Below are 27,620 nucleotides of genomic sequence, written 5' to 3' on the forward strand. Positions count from 1 at the left end.
CCATGAATTTTCCAAAAAGATGGATTTTTTTTCTGATTAGTAAGATCTGTTCAGAATATTTTTAATTAATTAACTTAAGATCTTAAAGGAGAATAACCCTCTTTTTTACCATTAAGATCGTTTAATGAGTTGTCTAAAAAGATAAATTGAGTTGTTGCAGAGGCGGATGGTAACGACAACAAGATCCCAAAAATTCAAAAAATATGTTCCAACTCCTTTACAATTTTTAAACTTTTAATTAGACTCTAGAATAATTAAATCCAAAAGTTTTTGAACATTTTATCTAAAAAAAATTGAAACTTTTAATTAAAACCCTAATTTCTTTTAGAAAAATCTCATTAAATCTCAAAAATTTTTTTATAGAAATTTCAGTTAAACCCCAATATGTTTTTGTCAAGATCCCCATTGTTGTTTGCCAAATGGATGGTCACAACTTAAATATCCATTGTTATCTGACTTGTCTGCATCATACACCAAACGAATGGTTTATATATATATATTTGTATTTACAGATTTATTCACCCAACTTTTGCATAAGATTATTCTATAGCTTTGTTATGTTAATTACACTATACTGTATTGGCACTATACTGTATTCTGTTGACATGCCGGCCATGAGATTCCATTCACCATTGACAATTGGCAAAGCCGGCATGGCATGCATTCTGTTGATATGGAAAAGCTAAATAACTGAAGTGAAGTATTAATATTTTAAAAAAATATATTCAATAAATCAGTAAATTAGGAAATCAAATCAAATCAATAAAGGGTTAACGAATCTGGGATGAGTTCATGCAATTAAGGGGCCTTAAATTTTCACTGAATACAACAAAATTGAAGCATTACAACTGGGTTTTCCTTGATAATGACTAGAGCTGTGCTTTCAAAAATGTCTTTACTGCTTCTTTTCCATAGTCAGTGACACAAAGACAATAGAAAAGTAAAAGTCTTTGGCATCAGACAAGTCAAATACAAAACTCCAAATGGCAAGAAAATGGAGTAGCAGTACTATAAAGAATGATTTGCACAGCAAATCATAAACAGATTTTTTTTTTATAAAAAAAAGCAATTGAAATGGAACTTGTATCTCAAAATTTGCCATCATAATCTGCCTAACATTGATTTTTCTACCCCCTACCTTGTCCCTGAAATCTGCAGTAAATGTTTGGCCTAAACCAAGGCTGGTTTCGTGGCCAAAACCACTAGCCAGATTCCTTTCTGCAAACTTCACCATTGATTCTCCTTACCATCAACACCTTGCACCGGCCATCACCCGCTACCTCGGCCTCATCCGGACTGAGCACTACCATCCCCTCATCACCCCTTCCGTCAACGTTTCCACCTCGGCCACTCCGTTGCAAACTCTGTCCATCGATATAACCGATCTCGTTGTGCCCCTCCAACACAGGGTCAATGAGACCTACTCCCTCTCCACTTCCGAAGTAGGTGAAACAGCCTATTTGACTGCCGAGACAGCATGGGGCGCAATGAGGGGGTTTGGAGACGTTTTCGCAGTTGATATGGGGCGATCCTTCAGCTATCCCCGTCGGCTTGTACATATGGGATGCTCCCTTGTTTTCACACAGGGGAGTCACGTTAGATACATCAAGGAATAATTATGAGGTGGAAGACATATTAAGGACTATTGAGGCAATGGGTGCTAACAAGCTTAATGTATTCCATTGGCTTGTTACCGATTCGCATTCGTTTCCTCTAATGGTGCCTTCGGAACCGGAGCTCGCCGCCAAGGGATCCTATGGTCCTGACATGATCTATTCTCCCTCGGATGTGGCTAAGATTGTTCAGTTTGGCTTGGAACATGGGGTCAGGATCCTACCAGAGATTGACTCGCCAGGTAAACTTCTTATTACAGTGCAAAACAAATGAAATTAGATGATAAATTTTGAAAACACTCGTTTTTTTCATTTGAATATTATTTATATAATTATTATTATTATAATTATTATTATTATTATTATTTTATTATTAATAAATATTATTACATATTACAAGCCCAAATACATTACGAGCCCAACCCAGATACATCAGGCCCAACATCGACCCAGACATGGTAGCCTAGTTAAACCCTAAAACCAGATTAGGGTTTCCATCTCAGTACCCTAGCCGCCTCAACATCACAGATCCAACGGCCCACACGCATCCAGAACAAACCCTAGGGTGATGATACCCTAGGGACCATGCGGCGCCGTTTCTACTTCCAGTCGCTCCGCCGCTGCCACGATGCCCCGTCAAAGTTTCTAGAAGAGCTCTTCCAGCCGCACACGTAGCTCAACAGTGAGTCACCACTAGAAGCTAGAAGAGCTCTTCCAGCCGCACACGTAGCTCAACAGTGAGTCACCACTAGAAGTCTGGTGACTCACCAAGCGGCCACCTTATTAACCGGTCCGAGAGCCACACCGTCGATGGCTATAAAAGCCATCGACCACCTGAAAACAGAAGGACACACGGCAGAGGAGAACACACAAATAGAAAAGAAAGCAACCCAGCAACCACGAATAGCAAGGAAAAGACGGAGAGATACTTACCGAGGAAGCCACGCCTTCACCGGAGTTCATACCAGTCTCGAAACGTCATCAAAAACCTTCGAAAACTGAAGGAATCGTCTTTAGGACGGTCCGATCTACGTTTTGAGAAGTTTTGGTGTTTTTCGACCACCGGTGACGGTGGCCAGCGGCGAGATCGGTGACGGTGACCGGCGGCGAGATCGACGACGGTGGCCGGCGACGAGATCAGCGATGGTGATCGACGCCAGATTCCCTCCGGTGAGGGAATCCTAGAGAGAGACTAGAGAGTTTTCTTTTCTCTCAGTTAGAGAGAGAAGAGAAAGAAGAGAAATGAGAATATTGGCCCTTCGGGCCAGCCGTCTGGGGAATTTATACCCCTTCCCAAACGATGCCGTTTTGGGGAGGGGTATATCCATAATTTCGCGTTTGGCCAAATCCCGTCTGCAGTCCATTAGCTTTGTAACATTCTATTTTAGTCACTGAAATCAAATTCTAAACGTTTTAATTTAGTCTTCTAATTTTATTTACTTTATAATTTAGTCACTTATATGTTTATATAAATATTTTAGGTAAATGATGGATTTAGTCCTTTAATTTTAATAATTAATATTTTAATCCAGAAAGTATGTTTTAATTTGTTTTAATTTAATATTCAAATTTAATATAATTATAATTTAGTCACTAAATTAAATAAATAAAAAATAGCATGTCTAATCCCTGTAGTTTCAAATAATTAATTACAAATTAGGTATTTAATTTTATTAGATTATAATTTAGTTCCTAAACTTAATACTTTCATTTATTTTACAAGATTTATTACTTTTTACATTTTAATATTATGTTTTAATTTCATTTATTTTAAACATTGTTTAATCATATATTACTTTTATATATTTATATATATCATTACTATTACTATTATTATTATTATTTATATATAAATAATATTATTTAGTATTATAAATATATATAGAAATAATATTTATTTTATGAAATTACTATTTATAAATTTAATATGTTAAATCATTTTAATCATATTTTAATATATATTGATATTAATAAAGGACAGTCTTAAAGAAACTGGATGTCCATTTTCTAATATTTTTAAATAAATACATATCCTATTTTTTATAAATTACATATTAATCTATTTTTTTTAAAAAAATTTTTATTAATATTTATTTATTTTTTTAATATCAAAGAAAAGAGCCGTCTTAAGGCACCTAGAAGTCCTTTTCTGATATTTCTTAATAAATAAATATCTTATTTATATATAAATTAATAGATTTTATTAAAGATGCTAATAAATTTGAAATAAACAGATTATAAATTAAATATATTTTTAAATTTTTAAAAAAAATTCTAATAATAGAGACAATTTATAATTAATAAAGTATCAATTTTGGGCATTGTGGGGTGCTAATCCTTCCCCAAACGTAATCGACTACGAATCCCTTTTTATTATTAAAAAGAACAAATTTTTGGTTATACGCATATCAGTTTATCTTTTAAATTATGTTTTCTTAAAAACTATTTTAAAAGATTGTTTTTAGGTATTTGACCTACCTAACCCAAAAAAAAGGTCAATGGCGACTCCCAAAACATTTCAAAATCAGTTTTTCCCCACCAAGTAAAAATTTCGTGCCTGGACGAAAACCGGTTACGACAGCTTGGCGACTCCACTGGGGACCGGTCAAACTTTAAAATCAATTACAAATTGTCTCTATTAATTAGAAATTAAAAATTCATATATTTAATTTATGTTTCTTTCTTTTTAAAATTTTTATATGATTATTATTTTTATAATATTTATATATATTATTTTATTAATGTTTTATATTATTTTTCATGTATTAAATTTTATTGTCTGTCAGAGGTTTGAACATTTCTCCTCACACACAACACATGCATTGCATAACATAAGCTTTTTAATCAAGCTTGTCCCTTTTAAGTGGGAGTGAAAGCGACGTCTTCGTGAGAATTTATTCTCCGTGTCAGACCTAGCAAATAGCTTTCGGGGTTCATATGCTCTATGTCTTCGTGGAAATTTATTCTCCGTGTTAGGCATAGAGAAGTGTATCCCCTCGAATTAAACTCGATCCACTTTAGTCTGTGATGGATTAGGATTGAGGGTTAGCAGCCCAAGGGGGCACTAACAAGGACAATTCGGGTACTCTTACTCTTAGAACTAAAACTCTACATATAGTAAACCTTAGAAACTCTTCCGATCTGAAGCCATGCCGAAATTTTATCCAAAATAGGTATACACAAAGGAGAAATGATTTATAACTTTTTCCTTTCAATTTATTTATTTATTTATTTATTTTCTTGATGAATAAATTGCATGTAAATTTAAATTATTTTAAGTATGCTATGAAGAAAGCATGTTTAATTAGAAATATTTGGATAGATGTTATTAAATTAATTTTTACTTATTTATTATATGAACTAATTCATTTATTTTTATGTGTTCTGTTATTTTTGCATAGCATCATACATGATTAAAGGTATTGATCTTCGTGTTAATCGTCTCATTGGAAAACCTTCATCTATGGATAAAAAGTGTTCAAATCAAATAGTTCCAAACTCAGAAGTAAGACAGTGGGCTGAGAACTTACAAAGGCAAGGGGGAGACAGTCTGCAAGATGACTATGTATCTGAGTTAGCCAGTTATGCTCCAGTTTCGCTAAAAAGAAATGATATGCAAGATTTGCGAGGCATTTGGGAGAGTTGGGACTCAAACAAAAAGTTGCAGTTTTATCAGACTTACGAGGACATCCCATATTTGCTCTATGTCGAAGTTGATGATGACTTACTTCGAGCCCTAATTCAATTCTGGAATCTAGGGTACAATTTCTTCACTCTCAATAAGGAGGACTTGGTTCATACTATTGAAGAATACACAACTTTGCTACATATAGAAGGGGCTTTGGAGAATCGAATTTATTCAAGGTCAATTAAAACTCAACCTTTTCGAGTTAAATTAGCAAAGATTGCCGGAGGACGAGAGGAATGGGTGGTATCACGTACAAAACAAAAGGGCGAAAGCGAAGGCATTTCTTGGACCAACATTAAAGAACTTATTCAAAGTCATCCAGATGATAAAGTACGATTCGATCTCTTTGCTCTGGGTATGTATGGTATGGTCATCTTCCCAAAAGTATTGGGATATATTGAAGCTGCAGTAGTAGATTTGTTTGAGCAGCTACCAAAAAGGGTTAATCCTGCTTGTACAATTCTAACAGAGACTTTCATATCGTTAAACGCTTGTAGAAAGCTAAGAGGTGGACGATTCTCAGGATGTGCCCAATTGTTATATGTTTGGATCCGTAGCCATTTTTGGAGGACAGAAAAGGTTTCATACTGGCGCTTTAATACGGACTACTCACCATTGAAAGAATTTTTAGAGCAAGAATGGCCGAAAGAAATTACGAAAGATATGTGGATTAATGCCTTTGGAAATCTGCAAAGCGATGACATTGTTTGGCGAGCCCCGTGGCAAATCCAAAGGGAATTATTTTACAAATGTGGTGATTACAACTGGGTGATGTTGCTCGGATTGTGGGGAGGAATTGGATATGCACCACTTCTTGTCATAAGGCAGTATGAAGGTCGTCAATTTGTTCCTGTCACTGTTGGATTACATTCGTCTGAGTTCGCAGTCCACAGCAAAAATTATAAAAGAAATATCATGGAGGCCTTTACAGCTTGGAAAAAAAACTTTTTGTATTCGAGCTAAAGAAACAAAAGAAATGTTAACTCCCGATTATGAGGAATGGAGATCTGTCAGGAAAAATGAAAATATTCCTCTACCAGACCAAAATGAGGATATCTCTATGGAAGATCGCATTAAGGTGGTTCCATCAGAGATTGAAATCCTGAGAGCTGAGTTGAGTGCTGAGTTTGAAGCAGAAAGAGAATGTTGGTCGAAAGAATTAGAGCAAATGAGACGAGATAAAGCTATGTTGGGTTTTGACGTTAACTTTCATTCAGCACAATGTGCAATGCTGAGAGAAAACAAAGAAAAAGTTAATGGTGAATTCAGAACGTTAAAGAAAAATTACCATGAGCTATATAAATCCCGGAAAGCATCAGGACCGAGCAGATCATTAGTACAGATGACCAAAGAATTGAACATTGAGAAAAGTCGAGTTGAAGATTTGAAAGGAAAGAATAGACGTCTACTCAAAAACCTTGAGAAAGGAAAGCAGAAAATGGATGATTTTGAGGTTGACAGAAGGGAGCAAATTATAAAGCACAAAGCTGAAAGCCGTGAGATCATGAATGAAATGCAGAGAGAAATGGATCAAGCCAAAGAATTAGAAGAGATAAAGAACGACATGCTTGAGAAATTTGAAGGTGAGAAAAATACCATGTTCAAGGGATTTGAATCTGAAATGAACAATCTGATTGCCGAACTTGAAATCAGGGGCCAAAGGATTGAAGAGTTCGATGTTGAAAAAGAAAAATGGGAATTGGAGAAAAAGAATTTTAACACCAGACTTGAAGTAGAGCAAGAAGTTGCTAGAAATTGGATGCAAAGATGCAGAAACAAGAATGTTCAAATCCAGAAGCTTAGTCAAAGGACGTAAGAAGCACGAACAAAACTTGAAGAAGATTTGGATCAGTCTAGAAACAAAAACTCAGAAGTTTAATGCTTACATTTTGCAACTTGAAGAGTCATTATTTCAAGAAAAGATTCGTCTAGGACCTAGTGATCTTAAAGAAAGTTATGAGGAGAATGCTTCACTACGAAGACGTATTAGAGATCTTGAAAAAAACTCTGCACAGTTGTCAAGTCAGAATCACTGAGTTAGAGTAGACTCTCGAGGGAACTAATGAACAATGGCAAAAATCGACTGATTTCTATGTAGAAAGAAGTGAAGAAAGAAGCAATATGGTATTTGAGGTCATGATACAAATGAGAGAAGTTGCTAGATATGTTGGGGAACTAGCTGTTGAAGCAAAAATAATTGAGCATCACGTTGATCCAGTTTCCAAATATGGAAAGAAGATGTCATGGCTGATGAAAGAAATAATAGAGCTTAATAAGAAAGCTATGCCGTATATGTAATTATGAACTATTATAAAGAAACTTTTGTATGCCGATGGAAGTTGTTCTATGACAGTTAACTTTTTGGGATCAATACCTTTTGCATACATTCATTATTCATTGCATTATTTTCTTTATGTATAATTTTTATTTTACATTAAGATAAACATTAATTAATTAAAATTTGAAAAAATAATATCAAAAGAATTTTCAATCGCAGTTATTCTGGCCAAACGAGAAATACAACATCACTACGGTACTAGACAAGCTACTAAGAAAATCATGGAGGATAAAATATAACGTATTGAGGAATAACATAACAAAGAACAAGCAGAGATGAGAATGAAGCTAGAGAAAATTGAAACTAGTATTGCAAACTCACAAGACATCATGATGCAGAAAATAGAAGACATGCTCAAAAAGCAGGCTACCATTGGAAAAATTCATGAAAATCCTGTATCTTTCGACCAAGAACCTATGTATCCTCTAGGTTTCCCACCGGAACCAATTTATCACTCTGGTACTACACCTATACAAATCCATGCCCGCATATCAACACTTCAAGAGGCCAAACCACATGAAAATCAACAAGTGGATCCTGCATCTTCAAGCAAAAATCCACTTATATCAGATGTGAAAATAGGGGATTTTAATGCTGAGCATCTAATCCCAGATTTGAATGAGCTGAATGAGAAAGAAAAAGTAAATGAAGAATTGGCCAGACAGATCAGGAGCTTAGAGGAATGCATGAAATCAGTAGAAATAACTGAATCATTCTATGGGTTTGACGCTAGCGAGTTGAGTTTGGTTCCAGACCTAATCCTCCCCATTAAGTTCAAAGTTCCTAAATTTGATAGATATGACGGTACTACATGCCCTTCGTCCCATATTACCATGTTTTGCCATAGAATGATAGGTCATGTGAAAGACGAGAAATTGTTAATTCACCGCTTTCAAGATAGCTTGACAGGACCAGCCTTAAAATGGTATACTCAACTAACCAAAGTCAATATTAGATCCTGGAAAGATCTGGCAAAGGCATTCCTAGAGCAGTATCGCCATGTGATAGATATGGTCCCTGATAGATGGACTCTCCAAAATTTAGAGAAAAAGAATAACGAAACATTCAGACAGTATGCTCAGAGATGGCGTGACACAGCAGCCCAAGTTCAGCCACCTCTATCAGAAAAAGAGGCCACAATAATGTTCATCCATACGTTAAAGGCTCCTTATTTAAGTCATCTAATGGGGAATGCAACCAGAAATTTTGCATATTTGGTCATTTCTGGAGAACTCATTGAAAATGTCTTGAAAAGTGGCAAAATTGAATCAAATGAGGGGTCTAGTTCCAAAAGACCTATGTACCGAAAAAAAGAGAACGAAGTCAACAATGCAAACTCTTACAACAAGGATTCTTCGAAAAGTGTTACAATAACCCAGCCAAGGGTTAATAAAGAAGAAACAAACACTAATCGAGTAGAGTCCAGAGGATCTTGAAGGGAAAGTGAAAGGTTGTCTTTTACACCTTTACCAGTGCCCTATGCTGAAATCTATGATTCACTATTAAAAGCATATGTCATACGGCCCTATCCGTTGGTTCCCATGTAACCACCATTCCCTCCATGGTATGATGTAAAAGCACACTGTGTTTACCATGAAGGAATTACGGGTCATTCTATTGAAAACTGTTTGGCATTCAAAAGAGTGGTCCAAAATTTGATCAACACTGGAAAGTTAGAATTCAATTCACCAACTACATCAAATCATCCGCTGCCAAATCATGGAGATAAAAACATAAACGCAATTCAGGAAGAGAACAGAAAGAAAGCAAAAACTGACGTTTCTCAGATTAAATCTCCTTTTGGTTGGATATTTCAACAAATCTCTCCTTATCCGGCATGATTCTACAAGAATTCAAGCCAAAGCATAATGAAGGCAATAATTATTGAGAATATCATCAAGAGAAGGGATACAAAATTTAACTATGTCCTGAATTTAGGGATTTGGTGCAAAAATTGATGAATAACAAAGAGATAGAATTCTTTGAAGAAGAACCAGGGAAAAGAGAATATGATGTTTGCTCATCAGAAGATTCTAAACCTAATCAGACAATAAGTGATCCTGTGATTATTAATGTGAAATCATCTACAGTGAATCCTGAACCAACAAAGCCGAAGGTGGTTATCACAACTCCTTTACCATTTCCATATAAGGACACCCGCAGGGTACCTTGGAATTATACTACCAATGTTTCAATGGTAGGAGGATCTGTTTCTCTGGAAAAAGCATAAGAGAAAATATAGAGTGTGGATTAGTCGTCTGAAGCAGTGAGTGAAGTCGGATTCTTTACAAGAAGTGGGAGATATTACTCTCCCGAAACATCAAATGCATCAGAACAGGTGAAAGTAAAAGGAAAAGCCATGGTAATACCTCAAAAGGTATTTAATGATGAATCCCCTCCAGCATTCAATGAGCTTGTAACAGAAAAACAAGCTCAATAATTCTTGAAATTCCTAAAACATAGTGAATATAGTGTGGTTAAACAGCTACATAAATAGCAAGCGCGGATTTCCATTCTTGATCTATTGATGAATTCAGAAGCACACAGAAATGCCTTGATGAAAATGCTTAATCAAACCTTTATCCCTGAAGATATATCCCTCAACAAGCTTGATAGAATTGTGGGACATATAGCCGCTGACAATTACATAACGCTCACAGATGATGAAATACTTGAAGGCGGAATGGGGTCAGTAAAAGCTTTGAATATTACCACACATTGTCATGGTCATGTTTTGCCAAGAGTATTGATTGACAATGGATCCGCTCTTAACTTGATGCCTCTGGTCACACTTCAAAGAATGCCGGTGGATAAATCACATGAAAAGTTATCAGAATGTAGTGCGAGCTTTTGATGGCACTCAGAAAGAGGTGCTTGGGAAAATGGAAATACCGTTGTTGATCGGACCAGTCGTGTACAATATTGACTTTGTGGTGATGGATATCCACCCTAGATATAATTGTTTATTAGGAAGGTCGTGGATTCATTCTGCAGGAGCTGTTCCTTCTTCATTGTATCAGAAATTGAAGTTTGTTGTTGAGGGCCAACTAATATGTGTAGGAGCTAAGGAAGAAATCATTGCATCTGTAACAAGTGATGTTCCGTATATTGAAACCAATGATGATGCCTTCGAATGCTCTTTCCGAGCTTTGGAATTTGTTAATGCAACCTTTATTGCTGAGGGAAGCAAAATTCCACATCCCAGATTGTCTGATTGCACCAAAACGACAGACTTTAGGCATTGGAGCTAAAACTGGGAAAGGTTTGGGAAAGAATCTTCAAGGGAGTTCAGTTCCTGTAAGTATGAAGATGAAGAAAGATCGCTTTGGGCTTGGATTTAAGCCCAATTTTTAGCAAAAGAACAAAGAGATGAAAAGAAGATGCAAAGATAGAAAGGCAAGGTTGAAAGGAGAAGAAATCCCTTGGGAACACATGTTTTTCCCGCAGTTGAAGACCACGTTCAGATCAAGAGGAACGGTTAATATAGAACAACAGCTTGTTGAGGCCTTTAAAGAAGAAAAGTTGACAAAAGATCAAGAATAGTTGAAGAAGCTATGGAAGGATATTTATCAACATGATCATGAATGACAACAAGACTGGAAAATACTTGGCTAAGATTCGCCCTTGTTTTCCTGGAGAAACACTCAATAATTGGACTGCTGAAGACCTCCCTGTAGTTTTTAATATTAACACAGAGTAACATTCAGAACTAATCTTTATGTTTAGCCCAAGAATATGAAAACTTTTTGTTATCTTGTAAAGGAAATTATGTTAAGTTCACCTAATATCCAATATAAGAAATTTTCTTTAAAATTCTCAAAGGGCAATCATTCTTTACATTTTTTTACATTCATTATTTTTCATTTATTTCATAAATTTACTATATCCTTTCGGAAATATGTCCGACTTAAATTTGTAGGTGTCACAATGTTAATAGCATGCTTATTCCTAAATTTAATCGAGAGATAAATTTAGAGCAGCCCATATGTCTGGAGGAAATCAATGAGTGTGAGGATGAACTAGAATGTGATGTTCCTACTGAATTATTAAGATTGGTAGAAAAAGAAGATAAACAAATTTTACCTCACAAAGAAGAGATTGAGACTGTAAATCTGGGAACAGATGAAGAAATGAAAGAGGTGAAAATTGGTACTACTCTGACAATCCAGATAAAACAAGAATTGATGAATCTCCTTCAAGAGTTCAAAGATATCTTCGCCTGGTCTTATCAAGATATGCCTGGTTTGAGTACAAATATAGTGATGCACAAACTTCCAATCAGTCCAGAATATAAACCAATTCAATAAAAGCTCAAGCAAATGAGGCCAGAAATGTTGTTGCAGATCAAAGAGGAAGTGATGAAGCAGATTAATGCAGGTTTCCTACAAGCAGCCAAATACCCAGAATGGGTAGCCAACATTGTTCCAGTACCAAAGAAAAATGGGAAAGTTTCGAATGTGTGTGGATGACAGAGATCTCAACAAAGCTAGTCCAAAAGATAGCTTTCCATTACCTCACATAGACAAATTGGTGGATAATACGGCAGGACATGCATGGTTTTCCTTCATGGATGGCTTTTCAGGGTATAACCAGATAAAAAATGAACCCTGAAGACATGGAAAAACAACATTTATAACCATGTGGGGCACATTCTGTTACAAAGTAATGCCATTTGGATTGAAAAATGCAGGGGCAACTTATCAGAGAGCAATTGTAACTCTATTCCATGACATGATGCATAAAAAGATTGAAGTATATGTGGATGACATGATTGCCAAATCCCGAACCGAAGAAAAACATATTCAAAATCTAAGAAAGCTTTTCCAACGATTGAAAAGGTATCAATTAAAGCTCAACACCGTTAAATGCACTTTTGGGGTAATGTCAGGGAAGCTCTTGGGATTTGTAGTCAGCAAAAAAGGAATCGAGATTGATCCAGATAAAGTAAAAGCAATTCAAGATCTTCCACCACCCAATACGAAAAAAGAAGTTCGAGACTTTTTGGGAAGATTAAATTATATATCTCGATTCATTTCATAATTGACTGACAAATGTGATCTAGTGTTCAAGTTACTTCGAAAGAACAATCCTGAAGTCTGGAATGATGAATGTCAAGAAACTTTAGATATTATTAAGAAATATTTATCCAATGCCCCATTTTAGTATCACCAATGCCTGATAGACCATTAATTCCCTACTTAACAGTCTTTGAAAATTCGATGGGATGTGTACTGGGACAACATGATGAATCTGGAAGAAAAGAAAAAGCCATTTATTATCTGAGCAAGAAATTTACTGATTGTGAAATTCGATACCCACCAATAAAAAAATTATGTTGTGCCTTGGTGTGGGCTACTCGAAGACTCAGACAATACATGTTATATCATACTACTTGGTTGATATCCAAACTTGATCCTTTGAAATTCTTAATGGAATCACCAGCTTTGACAGGCAGAATGGCTAGATGGCAGATGTTATTATCCGAGTTTGATATTGTATATGTCAACTAAAAAGCGATAAAAGGAAGTGTCATAGCTGATTTTCTGGCCATTCGTGTATCAGATGATTATCAGTCGTTGAGTTTTAATTTTCCAGATGAAGATTTGTTGTGCATATCCATGAATGAAGAAGTCAGAACGAATGATGAATCGTGGAAGCTTTACTTTGATGGATCATCCAATGCCTTGGGACGAGGAATCGGGGCAGTGTTAATTTCTCTAGAAAATATTTATTATCCTTTTACAAGCAGATTGGAGTTCTTTTGCACCAATAACATGGCGGAATATGAAGCTTGTGTCATGGGATTGAAGGCATCCATAGAAAGAAAAAAATGTCTCAAGATATATGGAGATTCATCATTAGTGGTGTATCAATTACGAGGAGAATGGGAAACAAAAGATCCCAAATTACTGGAATATCGAAATTTTACCCTCGAATTAGTGAAATAATTTGAGAGAGTCACCTTCAATTATCTCTCTCGAGAGGAAAATCAAATGGCAGATGCTTTGGCTACATTAGCTGCTATGTTTCAGGCAACTAAGAAAGTTGATATGATGCCAATCAAAATGCAAGTATATAAAATTCCTGCACATTGTTACAGTGTAGAAGAAGAGGCAGATGGCAAACCATGGTATTATGATATCCTACAATATATCAAATATCAAAGCTATCCACAAAATGCATATAAAATTGATAAAAGAACCTTGAGAAGAATGGCTGCTGGATACTTTCTTGATGGCGAGACTTTGTATAGAAGAAGCAATGATCAAATGCTATTGAGATGTTTAAATACTAGCAAAGCCAGAAGCATCATTGAGGAAGTCTATAGTGGGATATGTGGAACACATGCAAATGGTCTTTCCATAGCTAGAAAAATAATGAGATATGGATATTATTAGGCTACCATGCACACAGATTGCATTGATTATGCAAGGAAATATCATAAATGCTAGATATATGCATATAAGATTCATGTACCCCCATCTCCTTTATATGTAATGACAACACCCTGGCCATTTTCTATGTGGGGAATAGACATCATTGGGGCAATCACACCAAAAGCATCGAATGGACATTGTTTCATCCTTGTGGCAATTTACTATTTTACCAAGTGGGTTGAAGCTGCTTCATATTCCAATATTAAGAGGTCTACAGTCTGCAAATTCATAAAGAAAGAAATAATTTGTTGGTATGGGCTACCAGAAAGGATCATTACAGATAATGCTCTGAACCTGAACAACAAAATGATGACCGAACTTTGTGCACAGTTTAAGATCAAACATGCAAACTCAGTGGCATATCGTCCAAAGATGAATTTGGTAGTTGAAGCGGCAAATAAGAACGTCAAGAGAATCATTACAAAGACTACTGAAACTTACAAAGATTGGCACGAGAAGTTACCTTTTGCTTTATATGCATACCAAACTACTGTTCGAACATCTACTAGGACAACGCCTTTTTCTTTAGTCTATGGGATGGAAGCACTCTTGCCGATTGAAGTTGAGATCCCATCACTTTGAATTTTGAGAGAAGTAAAATTGGATGAGTCTGAATGGATCCAAGCCCGATTTGATAAATTGAACCTTATTGATAAGAAGAGATTGAAAGCTATTTGCCATGGGCAGATGTATCAGAAACGGATGATGAAGTCTCATGACAAGAAAGTACATCCAAGAGAATTCCAAGAGGGTGATCTAGTGCTGAAAAAGATCTTGCCTATACATAAAGATTTCCGTGGGAAATGGATGCCTAATTGGGAAGGACCATATGTTGTAAAAAAGGCCTTTTCCGGAGGAGCGTTGATCTTGGTAGAAATGGATGGAAAAGTTCTAAGAAACCCAATAAACTCAGATTCTGTCAAGAAATATTATGCTTGAAGAAAAAATGAAATAAAAAAAAAGAGAAAAGAAAAATGAAAAGAAAAAAAAGAGAAAAAGAAAAAAAAGAAAAAAAGAAAAAAAGAAAAAAGAAGAAAATATAAAAAGAGGGTCAAGATGAAAACCCGCAAAGGGCGTCTTGAAACTAAAGGAAGGATTTGAGTTGAAAACCTGAAAGGGCGGCTCAAATGCATGTTGATATTAGGCATCTGGCAATTGAACCCTCTTAAGATTTTGATAGTTTGGGAGGAACTTCACATCTACAAGCATTATGACAACCTTTGAGATCTTCCAGACGAAAGCTTACTTCAGTGCTCTAAATTATATCAAGTTGATTAATTTAGAAATACTTGTGCTAATAATTTGTAGAGTCATTTGAATTTTTATCATTCCTATGATTGTCATGACTTTAAATATATTTTTATATATTTATAATTTATTCCAAGTTTATCTTTTTGAAATTCAATTTATTTTTTAAATTCAATTTGTTTCATATAAACATCCTGTAAATAGATTAATATAATCTTAAAAAAAACAAACAAAATATTTCTGGCTATTACTTTATGTTAATACTTTTAAGTACATGGAATCTAAAGTTAGTCTTATCGACATTTGCAATCACTGTTGAAAAGCAAACAAGTTATGTCCATCATAGAGTCATTTGGAAGCAGAACAAGAGGAAATCTGTTATCAATTGGTAGATTATGAATATAGCCCCTTTTCCATGCAACAGTGCAAAATTACTTCAAATCTACAAATTCTGGCTTTACATCGTATAAGTACCGTGACATTTTAGCCTAAATACAACTGGAGCAAATACCACGTTATCATAGTAGAAATAAGGAGTCCCAATAATATCTTCTGGAAGTATTCTTTGAGTTATCAGATCTGGTTCAGTAAGAACTCCAAAACCAATCATTGGATTAGGAAGATGAACTGCATAATTGTCTTCATTAAGAAGCTTCTTTTCAAGTTACATCCACTTCTTCTTTTTCTATGAAAATCATAGCCCAAGTTTCACCTTTTCTTGTAATTGGGATCATTGCATAATGGCTTCCTATCTTTTATCGAAATAAATACGTCAGCAGCCTTAACCATTTGAGCAGCACATATAAAATCTGTCAACTCTACAATTGATGAATCAGACCACATCTCTATGACTATTGAAGACTTAGCATTTGAGTATCCCATTTTCGTCAAGTATAACAGTTTACACTCCTCATCAGAATCAGAATTCAGGATTTCCTCAGTATCAGAAGAACTATCAATATCTGTGAAATCATCTTGAAAGATCACTTCATAGTCAGATGAGTAGTTATCAGAATCAACATGTTGTATGAGTGCGTGCTTTTCAAGAGCCTATACTATTGAGTTTTATTCTCAAGTGGTTTTGTGACATCATGCAAAAATTCAGGCATATCTACATCTACACTCTTCAAAGATGATGATTCTCAGTTCGAATAGGAAAGATTTATTGGATTTCTACACAATTGAAGAAAGACCCAGTTCACCACTTTGAGATGAACTTAACATTCATGCATCATATCTAGACATTTGCAAATAGGGGCATTCTCATTCATTTTATCCATGTTGAATATTTGACAGGAACTTCAAAGATTTTAGCAAATATTTGAATCCATCACCTAATGGATTACCATTGCCAGAGAAAGTTCATAATGAGAAGAATTTATCTGAAGAAGGAAGAGAAAGTTCATAATGAGAAGAACTTGTTCAACCTTTTGCTCAAATTCATCATTTGATGGATCAACTTTTCCAGAGAAGTTCATAATGAGAAGAACTCATCTGAAGAAGGGAGAAGAAGTTCATAATGAGAAGAGCTTGTTCAACCTTTTGCATGACTCTATCATAGAAGGAAATAGATCAATATCAATTTTTCCAGAGAAAGTTCATGAGAGAATCTGAAGAAAGAAGAAGAAGTTCATAATGAGAAGAGCTTGTTCAACCTTTTGCATGACTCTATCACAGAAGGAGATATATCAACATCAATTTTTCCAGAGAAAGTTCTTAATGAGAAGAACTCATCTGAAGAAGGAAGAAGAAGTTCATAATGAGAAGAGCTTGTTCAACCTTTTGCATGACTCTATCACAGAAGGAGATAGATCAATATCAATTTTTCCAGAGAAAGTTCATAATGAGAAGAACTCATCTGAAGAAAGAAGAAGAAGTTCATAATGAGAAGAGCTTGTTCAACCTTTTGCATGACTCTATCACAGAAGGAGATAGATCAATATCAATTTTTTCAGAGAAAGTTCATAATGAGAAGAACTCATCTGAAGAAGGAAGAAGAAGTTTATAATGAGAAGAGCTTGTTCAACCTTTTGCATGACTCTATCACAGAAGAAGATAGATCAACATCAATTTTTCCAGAGAAAGTTCATAATGAGAAGAACTCATCTGAAGAAGGAAGAAGAAGTTCATAATGAGAAGAGCTTGTTCAACCTTTTGCATGACTCTATCACAGAAGGAGATAGATCAACATCAATTTTTCCAGAGAAAGTTCATAATGAGAAGAACTCATCTGAAGAAGGAAGAAGAAGTTCATAATGAGAAGAGCTTGTTCAACCTTTTGCATGATTCTATCACAGAATGAGATAGATTAGTATCAACATTTTTCAGAAGTGTTCATAATAAGAAGAACTCATCTGAAGAATAAGGAGCAAAACTTGTTCAAACTTTTTGCTAGATTACATCACAGAAGGAGATGAGTTGTCATCCCCAGTGGAAAAGTTCATAATGAGAAGAACTAATCCCAAAGAAGAATTTGTTCAATATTTCCATCATAATCAAGTGAAGTCAAATGAAAAAAAACTTATTATCTTTTCATCTTTGCCCTATTCTTGTTAACACAAGAATAAGCAAAGAGGGGCAGCTGAAGATACTCGTTTTTTTCATTTGAATATTATTTATATAATAATAATTATAATAATAATAATAATAATATTATTATTATTTTATTATTAATAAATATTATTACATATTACAGGCCCAAATACATTATGAGCCCAACCTAGATACATCAGGCCCAACATCGACCCATACATGGTGGCCCAACTAAACCCTAAAACCAGATTAAGGTTTCCATCTCAGTACCCTAACCGACTCAGCATCACAGTCGTTGGATCTGAGATATCCAACGACCCACACGCATCTAGAACAAACCCTAGGGTGATGATACCCTAAGGACCACGCGACGCCGTTTCTACTTTCAGTCGCTCCACGTCACTCCGTCGCTGCCACGATGCCCCGTTAAAGTTTCTAGAAGAGCCATTCTAGCCGCACACGTAGCTCAACAGTGAGTCACCACTAGATGTCTGGTGACTCACCAAGCGGCCACCTTATTAACCGGTCCGAGAGCCACACCGTCGATGGCTATAAAAGCCAAACCGAAGGTATTTTCCTAGATTTGCTCTGATCGGTAGCTATTTAAGAAAAAAGGACACCAGAATCGTCTTTAGGACGGTCCGATCTACGTTTTGAGAAGTTTTGGTGTTTTTCGACCACCGGTGACGGTGGCCGGCGGCGAGATCGGCGACGGTGATCGACGCCGGATTCCCTCCGGTGAGGGGATCCTAGAGAGAGGCGAGAGAGTTTTCTTCTCTCTCAGTTAGAGAGAGAAGAGAAAGAAGAGAAATGAGAATACTGGCCCTTCGGGCCAGCCGTCTGGGAAATTTATACCCCTTCCCAAACGATGCCGTTTTAGGGAGGGGTATATCCGTAATTTTGCGTTTGGCCAAATCCCGTCTGCAGTCCATTAGCTTTGTAACATACCATTTTAGTCATTGAAATCAAATTCTAAATGTTTTAATTTGGTCTTCTAATTTTATTTACTTTATAATTTAGTCACTTATATGTTTATATAAATATTTTAGGTAAATGAAGGATTTAGTCCTTTAATTTTAATAATTAATATTTTAATCCAGAAAGTATGTTTTAATTTGTTTTAATTATATCGAATTATAATTATAATTTAGTCACTAAATTAAAAATGAAAAATAGTAGTCTAATCCCTGTAGTTTCAAATAATTAATTACAAATTAGGTATTTAATTTTATTAGATTATAATTAGTTCCTAAACTTAATACTTTCATTTATTTTACAAGATTTATTCTTTTACATTTTAATATTATGTTTAATTTCATTTATTTTAAACATTGTTTAATCATATATTACTTTTATATATTTATATATACTATTACTATTATTATATTTATATATATATTAAATATTTATTTAGTATTATAAATATATATAGAAATAATATTTATTTTATGAAATTACTATTTATAAATTTAATATGTTAAATCATTTTAATCATATTTTAATATATATTGATATTAATAAAGGACATTCTTAAAGCAACTGGATGTCCATTTTTTGATATTTTATATTTAATATATATTGATATTAATAAAGGACATTCTTAAAGCAACTGGATGTCCATTTTTTGATATTTTTAAATAAATACATATCCTATTTTTTATAAATTTTATATTAATCTATTTTTAAAAAAATTATTTTATTAATATTTATTTATTTTTTTAATATCAAAGAAAAGAGTTGTCTTAAGGCACCTAGAAGTCCTTTTCTGATATTTCTTAATAAATAAATATCTTATTTATATATAAATTAATAGATTTTATTAAAGATACTAATAAATTTGAAATAACAAGATTATAAATTAAATATATTTTTAAATTTTTAAAAAATTTCTAATAATAGAGTCAATTTATAATTAATAAAGTATCAATTTTGGGCGTTGTGGGGGTTCTAATCCTTCCCCAAACGTAATCGACTACGAATCCCTTTTTATTATTAAAAAGAACAAATTTTTGGTTATACGCAGATCAGTTTATCTTTTAAATTATGTTTTCTTAAAATCTATTTTAAAAGATTGTTTTTAGGTATTTGACCTACCTAACCTAAAAAAATGTCAATGGCGACTCCCAAAACATTTTTAAAAAAAATCAAAATCAGTTTTTTCCCACCAAATAAAAATTTCGTGCCCGGACGAAAACCGGACAAATTTCATTTTACTTTGCAATTGCAGGGCATACAGGATCATGGGCAGAAGCCTATCAGGAAATAGTTGCCCGTGCAAACATGTTCTGGTTGCCGGGAAGTGACATGGCTGACCATCTTGCAGCGGAACCAGGAACCGGCCATCTAAACCCCTTGAACCAGAAAACCTACCAAGTTCTCGAGAACGTAATTCGTGATGTATCCAATTTGTTCCCCGAAACATTCTACCACGGCGGAGCCGATGAGATAATTCCTGGATGCTGGAAAGCTGATCCAACCATTCAATCTTTCCTTTCAAATGGTGGAACCCTCAGTCAGCTCCTCGAAAAATTTATCAACTCTACTTTGCCTTATATTATATCGCTCAATCGTACCGTGGTCCATTGGGAGGATGTTCTATTAGATGATGTTGTGAAAGTAGACTCCTCATTTCTTCCAAGGGAGCATACCATCTTACAGACATGGAACAACGGCTCGAACAACACAAAAAAGATCGTTCAAACCGGATACCCGACGATCGTATCCTCTTCGGAATTCTACTATTTGGACTGTGGCCACGGAGATTTCCTGGGAAATGATAGCCTATATGATCCGCAAACAACAGGACGCGACCCAAAAGATGGAAAGTCTTGGTGTGATCCATTTAAAACGTGGCAAACTATTTATAACTATGACATAACCTTTGGTTTGAGTGAAGATGAAGCCAAATTGGTGTTGGGTGGAGAGGTGGCATTGTGGTCGGAACAAGCCGATCCTACGGTTTTGGACGGAAGGTTATGGCCAAGGACTTCGGCAATGGCGGAGACAATGTGGTCGGGGAACTGCGACGAGGCCGGGAGAAAGAGGTCTGCCGAGGCAACTGATAGGTTGAACGAGTGGAGGTATAGGATGGTAAGCAGAGGGGTGAAGGCTGAGCCAATTCAACCACTGTGGTGCATTAGAAATCCAGGAATGTGTAACGCATCCAAGCCAATGTGATTTTCAAACAAGGGGAAGAAGGAAAATGATATTGTACTTCACTACGTTTACATTGAGAACGCCTCTCCCTTTTTCAACTTGAATTCATGCTTCAATTGATTAGTAAAGGAAATGTCTAACGCATTGCATTATGCTAAATGTAGTTTTAAAGTAAAATACTAAATACCATTCCACTCCATTGCCAATCATCCTTCTTCTCATCCTAAAACAAAAGAGAAAATTCATAAGGAAAAAAAAAACCAAAAGCAAACCACAGATCAATATTAGAATTGTTCCTTTCCAAAGTGGTAACAGTTAAAAGCAAGATATCGATTTTTATTTTACATAAAAGTTTGATGTTTCAAAGATTTTGGTAAGAAAACTTTTCCAAAATAGAATTAGAAAAAAGGGAGCCTTACCGGTGTAGTTCAGGTTAATTTAATGTAACTTTTAATTTAAAATTTTATAATGCTCAACCTAAAATGTTAGACAAATTTATAGCGTTTTCGGTTACAATTAAAAGTTACATTGTGAAGATTTAAGGCTTATTATCGAAAATGTTATTAACAATATAACATTTTCGATTTCAACCTAAAATGTTACTTTGTCTAACCTAAAAAAAATAAGCTTTTAAAAAGATTTTCGGTTACAACTGACTTCTTTTGTTTTGTAACTTTGTATTAATAAATTGTATTTTAGAATTTCCAAAGGAAGAAACGAAAGATAATTCGAAAGAAATAGTTTAAGAGTAAAATTAGAAAATAATTGTTGTTAATATGACATGTCATTAAATTAATCAGAATTAACTATAGATTAATCATTGTATTACAAATAGATAATGTTAGTTATTGTAACCTGATTTTTTAAATTTTAATAAATATTAATGACCATTAGTGTAATTAATCTTTATGTTTAAAGTTACATATGAGACACTTAAGCAGGAGAACTGACTATTTTCCCCCCATGAATTGTATACTTAAAAATAAGCCTGTAAATAAACTGAACGTTCAGCGAACCGTTCATGAACAGTGCGACGGGAAGTTCGTTTATGTGCGTTTATTTATTAAATGAACGAACATGAACAAGATTTTGTGTTCGTTTAATTAAATGAACGAACATGAACATAGGTCTCGTTCGTTCATTTATATTCGTGAACGTTTAGCTATGTTCGTTTATGTTCGTTCGGTTATGTTCGTTCATTTATGTTTAACCCAATCTTCTTAAATCAATTTTGGTGACCAATTTGTAAGTATCTTAAAAATATTAATTTATCTGATATTCTGATGACCAACTCCATAATTAACCAAATTTTATTTGGAGATTAAATCTAATATTTTAACCCGTGAGGCACCTCGCACATATATTCATTTCCCCCTTTTTCCCAAACTCTAGTGTTCATTGGAAAGTAGAGACGATCGGTGAAAGCTTCAAAACAAGTTATATTATAGTGCAATATGAAGTTTTACAGGTCTGTTTTCATCTCTTTCTCTATTTTATTTGGCTTAATAGTTGATATGTAAAGTTATTGTGGGTATCTTCACATCTAAAACTCAAGAAAACATCATACTTCTTTCTCGAAATAGATGAGAAAATAAAGGTAACAATCAGAAGTATATGAGCATCAGTAAAGAAAAAAATATATAGAATTTGCCAAAAAAACAAAACAAAGGTTTCTATGCAATTTATGAAAAAGAGTGTAATAGCGGAAGTACTAGGTTTTCCAGGAAGAACCCATTAATAAGTAGAAAATACACTTTGACAATGAACTTTTGTTTTCATAGTTCTTGTGTGACCTTTAGTTGTGGAGTAGACTTTAGGTACGTTAAAATTTTGAATGGTGGTTTAGCAATAATATCAGTTAGATATGTAGCATCGGAGGGATTTCGGATCTATGTTATTACCTTGTAGTCCAATTTGTACCGTTCAAAATCTTCATGCTGTTAAATTTTATACTCTGCCAACGGAAAGAATCATTAATAACAAATCTCACTAAAGTCTGACATTGATGTCACAAAACTTTTAGCCGGCGAATCTATTAGAATAATGTAGTGGAAAATGATTGTTCATATGTAATTATGGACCACTAAGATAAATGTTATAGCATTAAATTAAAGTTGTGTGAATCATTTAATATCTTTAAAAGATCGATCGAAATATCTGATATCTTCAAACATTTCATCACTGCTAATCAGCTCTTACGCTATTTATCACTGTAGATTTGGTTGATTTGCATTGTCGACTATTTTTTATGAAAGAACAATGGAAGGTATGGTATCCAACGTTTATGTTCGTGTTCGTTTATGTCTGTGTTCGTTTATGTTCGTTTATTTATTAAATAAACGAACATGAACAATCTATATTCCTTAATGAACGAACATAAACAAAAAAAAATTTATCTGTTTATGTTCGTGTTCGTTTATGTTCGAACGAACAGGAACATACCTCCGTTCGTGTATGTTCGATTCGTTTACAGGCCTACTTAAAAAATATTATCTTTCATCATTTATTACTTACCGAATGTAAGTTTATTGAGTGTCCACTAATTTGATCTTCAGATCATAGGTTTTATTACACATTTATTTTATAAGGCTGCAAGTCGAGCTTATCCAATCATATAATTGTCTAATATTTATTGATAGAAAGACTTTTGTTAATAATATATTGTTGTTTTATGATTAAATGTAGTTATTTAACTGTTTATGTGGTTGTAACATGAAAAATATTAAATTGATAAAAAATTTAAATATAAATATTTTAAATTTATTAAATTATTTCAAATTAGAACCAAATTAATAGAATAGAAGTTTAGTGATTAAAACAATATTTTAATTTATTGACTAAATTGTAACGTTTAGAAAAAGAGTGACCCATTTGTAATCTAACAAATAATTAAGTCACCTGAGTTGTATTATGCTCTTTATTTTACGGTCAGCAGCAACCTGATTCCATGATTCAAGTCCATGCGATCAACAAAACAGAGTTTACTCAAACCCTTCAAAATTACAAAACAAAATCCTAAAAATCCCAGACTTCAAATCTTTAGGTTTTTCAATTTCTTGTGTTCCTCATTTTATTTGTGAAATTAAATCTCTCATAGAATGCAGTCTCTTGAAAGCATCACAGGTTCCCCATTTGATCAAAACCCTAACAACTCTTCTTCTTCTTCTTCTTCAAATGGGTTGTATGGATGGCTCTCTGAATGTCATGGATTTTGGCATAACTTAGCACTTACTATTCCTTCTCTTATCTTCGTTATTTTTTTGGGATTTCAAGCTAAAAAGAACTTTCAAAAGCTCTCACATGGAAGGTCTTATATCATGATTTCTTATTACGTTTGCATTTGGCTCGTTAGCTTGCTCAATCTTGCCTTGTGTTGTGTTCAGGTTTTTTTTCCCTTCTCTCTCGCTAATTCGATTTTGATGAGGTAGCGTGTTTCTTGAATTAGCTTATTGAATCTTTTGAACTTTGGTTGTTTCTGTGAAATGAATTTTGGGTATTCCCTTAGTTTGTTGGTTTGCTTTTATCATTATTATAAACCAAATTGCAGTGGAAGTTACTGTAAAAGACAAGCTGATGTGAAAAGCAAAATTAATAATTGATTAAAATGAAGGAATTGCTAAAATGTGAAATTAGTTATAGCATAATTAGTCTACTTATAGGTAAACTCAGGCATTTTGCATCAAAATATGAACGTACTTATTTTAATTCTTCACAAGTTTGTTTAGTTTATAGTCAAAATACTCTTTTTGTTCTTTGCTTTTGTGAGTTAGTAACAGAGAACGGACAACGACTAATGCTTTTTAAATTAATGGGTTGCAGCTTGTGTGTCTAGGTCTGGTTAGAAAAGGCGTGAAGGTTGTTTGATTATCTTTTTGCATTATAAACTTAAAACACGATCATTCGATGGGGGCAGTAAGCAGTTATCAAGTTTCAGTTGTTAGGTGAGGCTTCTTTGATGTCATATCTACGAATGATGCAGAGAAGCTAATAATGAATAATATTAGATCAGGGGAACAGAAATATGTATAGGAAAAGCCTTCTTTCTCGAGCTTACCCGTTGGATAGCTGTGTCTCTTTTGGTATGGCATGAGTTTGTGTCTCTCTCATTTATTATCATGCATGATGTATGATATTCTGATTTCCTTTTTCCATAGATGTTTCTGTTTCTTAAGTACGATACAAATTCCGATTACCTTTTGTATATGAATTGCATATTGGCAATCTTTAACAAATATTTTTTTTCTTTTTTTTGTTTAATATGGCTTATATGAAAATGAATTTTGTTAAGCGGTTTGTCATCTTATTCTTTGATAGTTTAAATGAGTTATAAACTCAATGGTTTGAGAGGACTTATATCCAGTAAAATTAATCAAATATAACATGCATTGATCCTTCAAGATTCTTATTCTAGTCGCTAATATGGTAATATTTTTTTTACTTCATAGCTGGATGGCTAGGTTTAAATTCTCTCTTGATTGATGCAGGCCTGGGAATGCACCCCTGGAAAGGAAACAGCTTGGAATGTCTTATCATTATTTACAACTTTTGGGATGCTATTCCTGGAAGTTAGTTTGTTGGCATTTTTACTTCAAGGAAATCATGCTAGTGGGTTGCAAGCTTTGACAAGGACATTTGTTATTTCGGGGCTTATTGTTGGTTTGGACTTACTTCTGAAGGTATTTATTTTATTCTTAAGTATTTCACCTTTCTTGGAAGTTGCATGACTGTTGCTGGTGAATCAGATTGTGGTGGAGAACATCAAATTTTCTTCCTTACTGCAAACTTTACTGTTAATAGCAGAGTCACCATTCTTGCGGCCTATAGTGAGATCATTTACCTACTTTAACTTATTAAGCAATCTTGAATTTTCCATATGACTCTACATGCACTTTTAAGTTGTTTTCATTTTCTAAAATGAAAAGGCACACAATATTATTCCTTTTTGTATTTTTCTTCTAGTGAACTCTTTAACATTTCTTTATGGGTGCTTTATATATGATATTAATATTTTAATGGATTTTCCCTCATTTAGGCCATTTACCTATTTGGATTTGGGGTTCCCTTGTTCATTGATAACTCAGAACATCCTCATAAAGTGAAATGGGGCTTGTGGGTCGTTCACAGGCTAGTGTTGACTGCTATTTATGGCTCCATATTGTTTATGTATCATTCCAAGTGGAGAGAGAGGTTGCCTGGTATGTTCATCCAAGTTACGTACGTGTTTGCAAGTTATCCAATCATAGTTTTATCGTTGCTTCACCTATCACTTTCTCCTTCTGCAGCAAGACCTGCATTCTACAAATATGTTGCCATCATGTTCATCTGGAACGCTCTAGCACTGTTTGCTTGTGCACTAACTGGAAATGGTGTTAGCTTTGGGTTTTGGTAAATACAAGCTTGATGCTACTTTAATCAGAGAATTTTTGTTATTTATATTGGTATATTATGTTCTTTTCCAAGGGATTTTTTTAATATAGAAAACATTTACAGGTTGTACAGTGCCGCAATCATTTGCTACCATGCCTTGTACCTTCCTCTTCTGTACATAACTTTTCTGGCAGATTTTTTCCTGGTAATCGTTTATTTTATATTCAACGAAAAAAAACCATCTTTTTAATTGATTTTTAGGACGGCCATATAAAACAGATCATATTTTTAAAGCATCTTTAATGTATGCAGGAGGAAGACATGCATTTAGAGAATGTATACTACTCGGAGATGAAAGATGCCGGTTTCTTCGACGCCGACTGGGAGTAAGCATTGCATGAACTTTGAATTAGTAGATTCTAATTCGATTAAGCTCTGTAAATAAAACAAAGTGCAATTCAGATTGTAAAATGTATGATCAACTACTGAAAATTGTGTTTACCGATATTACTGTGGCAATAACCTGGTGTAATCTTGATTTTTCTTCTGTATTATCAAGTATAGCTGGAGTTTGAATCTATATCTATAAATTATTTTTTTCCCAATCTGAGATCTTTTATGTTATAGAAAAGGTTGTTGAAAATAATAGAATTCTAGTAGAATGCCAAGGGCCTGATACTTATGGATTATAATGAATTTGAATTGTTTAATTTGGTTTCATATCAAATTTTAATGTGTGCAGAGTGAGTAGAACTTCAAATTACAGGTTAGAAAATTTTCCATACAATTCGATTTGGATTTTAAATTACGAACAAAAATATTTACTGTGCAGGCTCAACAGTATATTTAGGAGAATTTTGTTCACGGAAGGTAAGGTTACCTTTAGGAATAAGATTATTAAAAAGAATAAAATTATTAAAATATAATATTATTCTACTACCTTGTTTGATTTGTTTAGCAAGAATATAAGATTATTGTGTTTGGTTGGAGGAATATAAAATTACTTGGATGTATATTTTATTAAATTATTCTTGTGATATACGTTCTTTTTAACAAGTTAAAATTTAATATTAAATTATAAATATTTGAATAAAAATTTATAAAAATATTTTAATTGTTACATTATCTAAATTTAAAGAAAAAATACATTTAACATATAATTAATATAATTAGTATATCAAACTTATATTTTTAAATATTTTTTATAAGTACCATATTTATTTATAAAAAATATAAAAAAT

At 33.9% G+C, this 27,620-nt stretch overlaps 1 protein-coding gene and 1 pseudogene across 1 annotated transcript; both read left to right on the forward strand.

Annotated features, from left to right (window-relative positions):
* The first annotated feature begins 1,073 nt into the window (after positions 1-1,073).
* LOC120185281 lies at positions 1,074-21,033 on the forward strand (annotated as a pseudogene).
* Positions 21,034-23,961: 2,928 nt separating this feature from the next.
* On the forward strand, positions 23,962-26,887 carry LOC120185272 (protein CANDIDATE G-PROTEIN COUPLED RECEPTOR 2-like). Its single transcript, XM_039189542.1, has 6 exons — positions 23,962-24,395; positions 25,497-25,688; positions 26,045-26,207; positions 26,295-26,397; positions 26,503-26,584; positions 26,692-26,887. The coding sequence occupies exons 1-6, from the start codon at positions 24,111-24,113 to the stop codon at positions 26,767-26,769; spliced, it is 903 nt and encodes a 300-aa protein (XP_039045473.1). The 5' UTR covers positions 23,962-24,110; the 3' UTR covers positions 26,770-26,887.
* Positions 26,888-27,620: the final 733 nt, after the last annotated feature.

The sequence above is a fragment of the Hibiscus syriacus genome, unplaced genomic scaffold (assembly GCF_006381635.1).
Source record: "Hibiscus syriacus cultivar Baekdansim isolate YM2019G1 unplaced genomic scaffold, ASM638163v2 tig00113096_pilon, whole genome shotgun sequence".
NCBI classification, from domain to species: domain Eukaryota; kingdom Viridiplantae; phylum Streptophyta; class Magnoliopsida; order Malvales; family Malvaceae; genus Hibiscus; species Hibiscus syriacus.

What these genes read in the sequence shown, in the direction of transcription:
- LOC120185272 (XM_039189542.1), top strand. Translation starts at nt 24,111, where the DNA reads ATGCAGTCTCTTGAAAGCATCACAGGTTCCCCATTTGATCAAAACCCT. An exon ending in TTGCCTTGTGTTGTGTTCAG is followed by an intron (nt 24,396 to 25,496) that starts GTTTTTTTTCCC and finishes TGATTGATGCAG; the next exon opens with GCCTGGGAATGCACCCCTGG. An exon ending in TTCTGGCAGATTTTTTCCTG is followed by an intron (nt 26,585 to 26,691) that starts GTAATCGTTTAT and finishes TAATGTATGCAG; the next exon opens with GAGGAAGACATGCATTTAGA.